This window comes from Lissotriton vulgaris, chromosome 1_2 (assembly GCF_964263255.1).
Source record: "Lissotriton vulgaris chromosome 1_2, aLisVul1.2, whole genome shotgun sequence".
Lineage (NCBI taxonomy): Eukaryota > Metazoa > Chordata > Amphibia > Caudata > Salamandridae > Lissotriton > Lissotriton vulgaris.
The window spans coordinates 95,423,919-95,434,946 of NC_141686.1; the positions used below are offsets into that span (position 1 = coordinate 95,423,919).

At 45.3% G+C, this 11,028-nt stretch overlaps 1 protein-coding gene across 1 annotated transcript in view; it reads left to right on the forward strand.

Moving 5' to 3' along the window:
* Positions 1-11,028, forward strand: part of CECR2 (CECR2 histone acetyl-lysine reader) — a 453,428-nt gene that overhangs the window by 404,786 nt on the left and 37,614 nt on the right. The window contains exon 17 of the mRNA XM_086952894.1: positions 1,043-1,856. Within this exon, the coding sequence (XP_086809020.1) occupies positions 1,043-1,856 (814 nt within the window). The remainder of the gene's footprint in view (positions 1-1,042; positions 1,857-11,028) is intronic.

The window sequence follows — 11,028 nt, forward strand, 5'->3', positions numbered from 1 at the left end:
CGAGGAAAGGGGCAGTTTTCAGCGGAGTGAGGCAGTTTTAGGGATCAGGGGAGGGCTGGGTTTTTGGCAGAAGGCAGAGATTTAGGCCTCAGGAATGGCTACTTTTAAGGGCGGGGTCAGTTTTAGGGCTCAGAGGCTGAAGTTGGGGAGTTTTTGGTAGGGACCAGGGTTTTAGGTCTCGGGGGCAGAGGGAGGGGAAGGGTTTGTATTAAGGGCAGGACAGGGTTGGTTTTAGGGCTCTGGGAGGGTGGGTGATCAAGCTAGGGGGCTGTATTTTAGGGCTTGGGAATAGGAGTGTCGGGTAGATGTAATTTACCTTGCTTATCCCTTTTGCAATCATTTCTTTACAATGAAATACGTTGTAAAGGCATGCTTGGTAAAGCATGCGTCGTTAAGGCGCATTCGTTGTTGCGACTGCGTTGTTGAGGCATGCCTGGTTTATCCATGCGGGCTTCTGTCATACAACCCATCCTCACTCATGGAAACGCTTACAGAATGACATGGCCGCAGCAGCGCCTGCGCCATCGTATTTCTTTCTGTGAAAAAACATTGGCAAAGCCTATAGGTCAAAGGCAAGACCTATTGGCTTTGCCACAAGACCACTTGGCTTTGCCAGTACTTATTTTACTTGGGTGCTGTAGATGTTTTCCTATTGCACCTTGTTCCCTTTCTTCTTTATTGTTTCTAGAATCTGTGTGTTTCATTGTGAAAGATAACCTTAGGTGTTCTTCTCAGGAGGCCCTTAGCTTTCTTCCTCTTAATTTTTTAATTTAATTGCTCCATTCTTTTTCTTTCTCACTGTTTGATTTTTCTCTTGACTGGTTCTATATGTGCTTGTTTTTTCCTTAGAGCCCAATGTCCATTTTCATTCCCTATCTCTTGTTCTTCATCTACTCAGAAGATCCATATATTTATTTTCATGAATGAGAATGATTTCTTGAATTTGCTTCTTTTTCATTATTCCTTGCTTGCACCCTGTGCTTCCTTCGGAGCGGCACCCTTGACTTGTATTTTCCTTAATTATATATTTTTCTCTCTGCAGCCTCCAGATGGGTTAAGCAATCAAATGGGACAAAGAATCTCAGGACCAGAGAATAAGCAAACCTATGTGGGACCAGATCACATGACCTCCCATGGGCAACATCCAGGACCTGCGATGTCTGTAATGCGTGTTCCTCCACCAGAGAATGGCATGTACCCTAGACCACAGTTCCCACAAGGATTTATTCCTCCAAGGCCCAATGGACCACAAACGAGGAATGCTGGTCCCGGGAACCCCCAGTTCCAGCCAACCCAAATGTACTCATCGCCTTATGAATACATGAATAGGGGTCCAGCCCCCTTGTGGAATGGAGGGCGTGTTCCTGCAAACCATACCTCTTTGGGTCCAGTAGAGGAAAATGCTGTGGGGCAAAACTCATCCCACCCACCTCATCCTTTTGGACCTGTGATGGACCCCAGCATGTCAAGACACCCCGTGCCTTCCAACCACTGGCCAGATCAGTCAAGTTTACTACCTCATGTGGCTAATCCACCCAGATACCTCCACCCGGCTAGCAAACCTAGTGTCCAGAGAATGGCACTCCCACCCTTCACTGGTCCTCAGTCTCTGAGAGAACAGGGAGATTCTATGTTGGATAGCCCTGAGATGATTGCAATGCAGCAATTGACATCACGTGTGTGCCCACCCGGCATGCCATACCAGCCACGTCAACCACCTCCACCACATCTTCCTGGACCTTTTCCTCAGCTTGCCCATGTGGCATCTACAAGTTTACATCCGGCAGCAACACAAACACTAGACATCCGGATTGTGCAGGGTACTGGAACCGGGGCAGTAAAGGACATTGTAGGAGGTACAGTATTGAACAACATATTTTAAAAATGGATATTGATGGGTTGTGCCTAGCATTTTTGTACTAAATGGCTCTTTAGACTACAAAATCAGGTTCTCTGGTTTTATAGCTTGGCCTTTCCTGAGGAGTAATCATATCAAAGTTTCATTGAGAAATAAAAATAACATTATGGGGAAAATTAATTGTTTGCCCTGTCCTTCAGGGTCTCTACATTCAATAGCAGATTACAAAGAAAACCTATCCCAGTGCAGAAGCTGTTTTCCAAAAGCTATTTCCTTATATCACAAATTAAGCACAAACCAAATAGCTCCTTGTGACTACTTTTCTAGTCACTGTTATTTGTTGCTCTCTTTCTGAATTCTTTTCATTTTGTTTATTCAACTAACAAAACACTGTGGTTTGCTGGTTTTATTGGTTTAGCTAAATCCTTTTTGGACATTATTAGATGTGGCAAAAAACACTGAGATTTAGTGCTCCAAATGCGTTTTAATACTGTTCATCATACCAACAAATATATTACTGCATGGTGGTACTATTGCTTTAGGTAAGCTATTTTCTAATGGACACTTCTAACCAAAGTTTCATCACCTTAAAAATATGCCCAGGTGTAAGAGTGGATCCAAATACTTTTCTCAGCATTGCTCTCGCACAGCAGTAGATGGTGCCATGTGGCAGAAATTATGGAGCAAAGCCGCATATAAGTGCCACCCCTGCACGCAGACATCCGTTCCTTTCATCAACACTTGCCTAGATTAGAGCTTCCAATGATCAGTTTATCTGACAACTTCTAAATTATATCAGACTGTGCCAGGATTGAAGCTGTGCCGCGACTGCAGGAAGATGATGTTGGTGACTGACCTGCATGACAAGTTCCTTAAGTGCTTTGGGTCCATTCACAACTGGATGTCATGCAATACATGTGTCTTCTTGCAACCAAAAGCATACTGAGAGCAGGGAGTGAAACTGCATATGAGCTGCAGATTGCACACTGTGCATAGATCGCCACCTAGTGTTGGGCCCGGATGTTTGCAGTTTGTTGTTGTCCTGAAAAGTTCTTCGGAAGTCACGAGATAGGTGACTCCTTCTTTGGATCACATTGCACATGGATGGCATCGGCTCCCTCCTCAGATTGTTTTTTTCCGCCATCAGCTCGGATGTGTGTCCTGCGCTCCGGTTAGGAACCGAATTGGCTTCGGCGCGCAATCCTCACCCAGTTTGACGGTACTGTTTTGATCGCGCTCCACATCAACGAAATTCTTCACCACTTCGAAGTCTTCGATTCCGGTCGTCGACGAAGGCCTTCGGGCCTACCTAGGCCTTACTCTCTGGCTCATGGAAAGGACGCCTTTCAAAAAGTGTCTTCAATGTGGATCAAAATTTCCCCACACCGATCTACATGAGGTGTGCAACCTTTGCCTTTCACCGGAGCACGAGGCCAAAGACTGTTCCGCTTGGGCCTCTTTCTGCTCCAAGTAGACAATTCGAGACCTACGAGCTTGAAGAACAATGGCTCGCTCATCAGCTTCAATCCCCGACGACATCTTTGAAGAGGGTGTCGACGTGCCAGAACACCAGCACGCCGAAGAAAGTGCCAACTCCTCTGATGCCGAAGACTCAGACGTCGAGAACATCACTCCAGCTCAACCGGTCGTAAGTAAGAGCGTCGACCCCAACCCTTCCTCGACACCCTCAAAAAAGGCTTCGTCACACCCTCACCTTTGGGCTCGGGTGCACACCGAGAGACTGCTTCCCATGCCCCGCCTTCGGGCCCGGCAAAGAAGCCTACTAAGCCTTCAGGCGGCTCGGGCTCGAGTCAGCCTATTCCCGGTGCCGATCCTATACCGACACCGAAGAAGAAGCCATCTTCCTCAACCACGCCGACCACTGCTCAGTCACCTAAGCACACGGCGCCGAAGACTGGCAGCTGCTCATCGATGCGGAAACCGCACTCGGAGCCGAGTAAAAAAATGCCCATAGGCCCCGATTCAAACGCTTCGGAGCCGAAGAAACACCCGGAACCGGAAATGTTCTGGTAAAAGACATTTCGAAAGGTCACACTTCTAAACCAAAAGACCCTAGACCAGCTACCGACTTGGTGCTGAAAAAACCTCCAGAACCGAAAACTTTTACACCGAAGGATCTGCCCTGTACAGAAAAACATTTTACACCAGATCCTAATCAAAAAACTCTTGTAAAGGATCCTAAGACTGGCCAGCTAGCTCTTAGCTCCAAGAAGAGACCACTAGAGGCGCCAGCACCTCCTCCTCCTCCAAAGAAGAGACATTGCAACCTCTCCATTAAGGGTCCTTTCTCCACCACCTGCCCATACTGTTCCTCCTCCTCCACCACATCATTCACCTGCACCATCCACTAATCCAGATGATGATGTGGATACAGACTCTGATGACACAGGTGGGTGTGCACATGACCCAGCAGGGACCAATAGTCCCCCTCAATCACTTAATCCATGGGATGATTATTATACCCCTGATGTGCTTTATGTGCCACAAGACGATGTATATCCTTCTAGACCTTCCCCACCAGAGGACACTAGGTTTTAACCTACTAGTCCAGAGAGCTGCCCAGTACCATGGGGTTGACTTGCACACCGATACTGTGGAGGAAGATTTCCTATTAGACACTTTTGATAACGCACAAAGGTCTACTGCCATTTTGCCAGTGCTTAAAAGTATCATCAAGCACGCAACGGAGGTTTTTAAAGATCCTGTCAGGGCTCGGGTCCTCAACCCTCGCATTGAGAAAAAATATAAAGCTGCCCCTACAGACCCAGTTTACATTAGAGGTCCAGCACCACTAGATTCTTTAGTAGTGTCTAATGCACGTAAACGTGCTAATTCACAAACATCCGGTGAGGCCTCTCCACCAGATAAAGAATCTAAGCTCTTTGACTCCTCCGGTAAACGAACAGCGTCACAGGCAGCTAACATTTGGCGCATTGCCAATACCCAAGCGTAGTTGGCAAGATATGTCAGGGCACATTATGATGAACTGGAGTCCATAATGCAGCATCTACCAGACAAATACAAAAAAAGGGCCAATGAACTCATACAAGAAGGTAAAAATATTACTAATACTTCCATTCGTAGTGCCCTAGATGCTGCAGATACTGCCTCAAGGGCAATCAATACCAGTACCCTTTTGCGGAGACATGCCTGGCTACGTATTTCAGGTTTTAAACCTGAGGTCCAAAATTCCATCCTTAATCAGCCGTTTGATGAGACACATTCATTTGGCCCTAATGTCGATGTGTCTTTAGAGAAAATGAAAAAAGACACCGACACAGTAAATCTATGGGAGCCTTGTAGCATCAAGCTCCCAGGTGTTCTTTTCGTCGCTCATCATATAGAGGCAACACAAGAGGCTACTCCTCCACTTCCTACAAAACCCCTAGCCAATCCACATACACTAAGGGCTACCAGAGAGGGGGTTACCTTGGTCCATTTTAAGAATGGATAATTTCACCCTACTTCTTTTGACAGGCTAAATGAGAGCATTGAGGAGGGAGTCTATTTCTGTTAAAGTAGAGTGCAGAATGTTATGTTTTTCAAATGATAGACAGCTAAGTGGCAAGACCATCTTCGCAAGTGAAACCCTCCCTATAATGGTTAAAGGAAAGGTATTCCAGAAGGTAATCCACAGTCAGGTCCTTGTAGAATTCTGCTTGCATATTACAGTGTCTGTGTATGTGCCGCCTGTAATCTCAAGTTTCTAAACTGTTCCGTCTCTCATCTGGCCCTATTTGGGAGTATATCTGAAGCAACCAGAGCAAATCTATTGAGCGCCCAATTAATACGCAGACAGTAAGCATCCCTAACTTCGCATAAAGAAGTTTCACCCAGCACTGAAAAAGTTTCTGCAATACCTCAATCATATGGTCCCATCCAATGGTGTAGAATGTTTTCTCGATATCCAGGGCCACATGCAGTACAGGGGTAAATCATGTAATATTGTGTAGTGTGGTCATTCATGGGATAAAACTGCACTGGTCATCGTGTACTTGTACCTATCACAGGCCGAAGTCAGTATAATATAGGAAGTTTAGGGATTAATTTATGGTGCTAGTCTACAGACCGCACCATCGCTCCAAACGTGTGCAGTAGTTGGCCAAGTACTTTGAGTGCAGAGGTTGTAGCGTCAGCCAAAACCCTTCTGTAGGAAGCTGGCTCTGTATATTCTATACCAAAGTAAGGTATAGTGTGTACAGAGTCCAGTGGATCCCCAAAGGTATAGCAGAGGTAACCTTACTCTTTTTTGATAGTGTGGTTGAGCAGTCAGGCTTATCAGGAGGGTAGTGTTAAGCATTTGTTGTACACACTCGGGCAAGAAATGTAAAGCACTCAAAGGCTGGATCTAGACCAATTGTTTGTATAAAAAGTTATTATTTTGTTATTGTATTTCTAAATCCTAGATTTACTCAGTAGCAGGTAAGTTAACTCTTCATGCAATGTTACTTTTAGCAATACAGTGAATACTGGATTCTTATGAACATTCTGATTATTTTTTTGATGCAGAAAACGCTTGGTAAATTGTTCAAAAATTGCATGTAATTACTTTTCGATTACTTCTAGATTACTTCTAGATTACTTCTGGATTACTTTTTGATTACTTGTATAGTTTGGTATGAAACACTCCTAACCCAGTTTACACCACACAGGACACTTGTTTAGCACATTAGCCCATGTGCAAGCAGTAGGTTACTTTTTTGTGCAGTACAAGGCAGTTCCATACACAAGAATTTTCAGAGACACTCCACCATTAGGTCCTTTGGGAAAAACACAGTGTTAAGTTAGAGGTTTGTAAAACGATTTTGGAATTGGGGGTTTGGTGGGTAGAGCCATGATTATCCAGTATTGGGGTATCTTTCATAGATTCACATGCCTGAATCATTCCCCGTCGTCGAGATGGGAGTCCCACAGTACAATAAACAAGCAGTATTCCAGAATTACCATAGGCTATAATGGCACTGAGCCATGCTAATATAATCTATCTATGTCCTTTTTCAAACAGGACCAAAAGCTGAAAGCACCCTCAGTTAAGAGCACCCTCTAAAACCTTCCCAGCAAAGGCCGTTTCCCTCAGATTTTCACTGCACGTCATGTGTGAAGGGAGTCTCCCTGAATTCTGCTCAGTTTTTCTCTACCTTTCAGGTTATTTCTTCAAAGCTCTGTTCATATTGTCTTACAAAATAGGAATCTTTAGGCCGTGCTAGACCTTCACAAGGACTGCATCTACATGCCTCCATCCATCAGTGCAAAATCTGTCGCACGTTCTCTACCAAGACCTTGAGAGAAAGAGAAAAAAGGTTGCTTCTAAGGTTACAATCCACCAAGTACAAGTCGTCTGATGAGTACAATGATGGATCGCCCAGATCTCGCAAAAGATCCAGGTCTGAGGAAAAAGGCTCTGGAGAGGGCAGTAAACACCTTAAACTCTCTCCAGATAGCTTCTCCCTACTTGAACCCTTGCTGTCTAAAGTCTCCTTTGAACCTTCAACCTTTGTCTCTTCTACCCCTCTGAGTAAAGAGAAGAAGAAATACAGAGCGTCTTCATCTGACCCTGGTAATGGCAGGATGAAAAAATTCCCATCAACGACGACAGTGGACTGCATCCTCTGGGTCATCGACGAAAGCGAGTTTCACTATCTCGTCGTCTGCCCAGTCTACATCAGTCACAGCAACGACCGTGGCTATTTCTGGACCCATACTGCCGATGACGATATTTCTGATTCTGCCATCGTTGACGACTGCTCCGCCTTTGCAAACAGTGAGGATTTCAAAAAAACCATCTAAGACACCGTCGACGTCTTCATCGACGCCAAGTCTGTCACTTACAGCGACACCATCGACGAAGAATGCGTCAATGACAGGTCGATCGATTTCAACTCAGTCGACGGTGATCCCGTCTACGACGACCCTGTCTACGATGATCCCGACGACGATTATACATTTGACAACAGGTTTTTCAGCGGCTGTTACTGGAAGCCCGCCAACAAAAAAGTTCTTTCATCCGTATATGTCAGCCTATAGTAAAATCTCTCCATTACCTCCATCGCATTTGATGGACCTTCAGTGCACAGTCCATCAGAGTTGCACGTAAAATGCCAGGACTTTGATGAGTATGCACCACCGCGCCATTATCACTATGAATACCAGTAGAGAGTATAATTCGGAGTCAACTGGATTACTGCAACTCATTGTTGCTGGAATCTCCTAAACATCTGATAGGGAGACTTCAGAGAATCCAGTCGATGGCGGCCAAGCTAGCTCTAATGATGCCACGTCAATCATCGGCATCTCAAGCTCTCTAAGCGCCACTGGCTCCCAGTTATGCAGAGGGTACAGTTCAAGTCGCTATGCATAGTTTTTAAGGCTCTGCATGCCCTTGGGCTCAAGCCATTACAGAGCAGATTTGAATGGTATGTCCCCTCGCGTAACCGTTGTTCCTCCTCAGCTAAACTGGTTAGTGTCCAGGTTTAGAAGAGTCAGATCAGGAGGAAGGGCCTTCAGCATTGCAGCAGCTTAGGCTTGGAACAAACTCCCAGCCGAACTTGGGCAGATGGAAAACCTGCTGGCGTTTAGAAAGAAGTTGAAGACTTGGCTCTTTCCTAGGTCATACGTTTTTGGTCGTGGTTTTTCAGCTCTACTGATCCCGTTCCCTCGAATATACTCAGAGTTTAGCTGGTCTCACGTGTTCAAGCGCCAGGATTCCCGTAGGCTCAAAGTGCGCTCTATAAATCCTGATTAGAATTACAATGAACCTCGTCATAGACAAATGGCTCATCTGCCTCCAACCTTGATTCAAGATCTGTAAACTATGCTTGCAGATTACAAGCAAAGATTTCCACCTCAAGAGGTTCCCAAAGAATTACCTGTGCAAATACCTGGACCAGTTACACCTACAGTTCCACAGGAGGCTGTTCCTGTTGACCATTCCTCTTCAGACGAAGAACGTGAAGAGGGCAGATCCCAGATCCAACTGTTGACCCCTGGGAGGATTATATTCTCCCTACTCCATCACCTCCGTCACATCAACCAGCGGACACTCTGCCAGAAGATATAGGTGGTTTCCACAACTTGGAGAGAGCTTCCAATAGATTTCATCTCCCCATGGAAGTTAAGCATACAGAATGCTTCCTGTATGACTTTAAAGAGGAAGCCAGAAAGCCAATGCTCACAATACCTATCATTGACTACATTTGGCAAGAGGGTGTAAAAATGCCAACCCCAGCAATAATACCACCAGTACTAGCTCACATTGAGAAAAAATACAGAGCCCCGGAAAATTCTCCTTCTTGCTTGACTGGGCATCTGAAACCGGATTCTGTAATCTCACAGGCAGCACAAAGGAGGTCTAAAAACCCATCCACCCCGATCTCCACTGCTCCTGATAAGGAAGAACGTAAACTTGATTTTATTGGAAAGCGTTTATCCACCATGGCTGCAACCACTATCAAAGCAGCAAACGCTTTGGCCATCATCTGACGTTACGACAGACAAATGTGGTCTGATATGGCTTCCCTACTAGATCTTATTCCGGAGGGCAGAAAGCCAGAAAGATCCTCATCGGAGGAGAGCGAGCAGCCTCTGAAACGATCGATTGTGCTATTGACATAGCCAATACGAGTTTCCGTCAACTGGCAGGGGCGGCTGTATTACGTCGACACGGGTGGCTAAAGGCAACCACATTTAGACCACAGGTCCAAACGAAAGTTCTGGATATGGTGTATGATTGGAGGCCTTTTCCGGAAAACACATAGATGAAGCGCTTCTCTCTATCAAAAAGGTTATGGACACTGCCAAGTCCTTAGGTTCCCTTCAATAGAGGAAGATTCCTTTCAGAGGAGCTAAGGGATGTCGTTTTTCCACTTAGAGGGAACTACCAAAGAACACAGCAGTACCAACCCTACAAGGCACAGTATAAGCAATACTACCAACCTGCTGCCTACCTTCAACCAACTACGGCTGGTTTCTCTCACCAAGGGGTCCGAAAGAGAAGATCAACTCAAAGCAGAGACAACGGAAGACGACAATGATTTTATCAAGGTATCAGCCTCCCCTTCAATTTCCCGTCCCGTGGGTGTGAAGATATCCAGTTTTCTCCAACATTGGGAGAGCATAACATCAGACTGTTGGGTACTGGATCTGGTTGCCTTCAGTCACATGCTGGAATTCATACAAAAACCTCAAACTGCACCACCCAGGGGAGCCCCTTCCCCTCGTCTTCACTTATTGCAGAAGGAAATAAAGATTATGCTCGCGAAAGGTGCCATAGAGAAAGATACAACTCTGCAAAGAGGTCAATGTTTCTATTCCCGTTTCTTTTTGATCCTGAAAATGACAGGGGAATGAAGACCGATTTTGGATCTCAAAAAGTTAAACAAATTCCTAAGAAAGCTAACTTTCAGTATGGTAACTTTAACTGAGATCTTGCAACGTCTCTACAAAGGAGATTTCATGACGTCCCTCGATTTGGAAGACACTTATTTCCACATCCTCATTCCTCAGAAACATCGAAAATGTCTCCGATTTGCAGTGGCTGGTACCCACTACCAATTCAAGGTTCTCCTATTTGGTCTCAAGTCGGCGCCCAGGATATTCCCAAAATGGCTGGTATCTGTGGCGGCGGCTTTACGTTCTCAAGGTCATCAAGTATTCCCATACTTTGGCGACTGGCTGTTAAAGGCTTATGTGGCAAAACAAGCGTCCAAAACCACCAACGCTTGTTTACAACTATTCAACAAACTAGGACTGATGGTAAACTTAAGAAAATCCTTCTTCATCCCCAGTCAAACAGTACCTTTCCTGGAAGCCAGACTGGACACTGAGAGCATTTCAAGAAAAAGGTCCATTTCAGTGAGAAAATACAAGTCGCTGCTAGGAATGTGCCCATCAGCGATCGATCTGGTTCCTTTAGCCAGACTCAAAATGAGACCTCTCCAGGAAGAATTGCAAGAACCATTGGTTCAAATATCAGGATTTTTCGAAGACATCATTCGCATTACCCTAGCAATGAGGACTGCAATAAGATGGTGGGTTCATACCCAGAACCTTTCAAAAGAATTGACTTGCTTACATGAAATACCAGATTTCATCCTGACAACGGATGCTTCCATGGATGGCTGGAGAGGTCATCTGCAGGACCTTTAAATTCA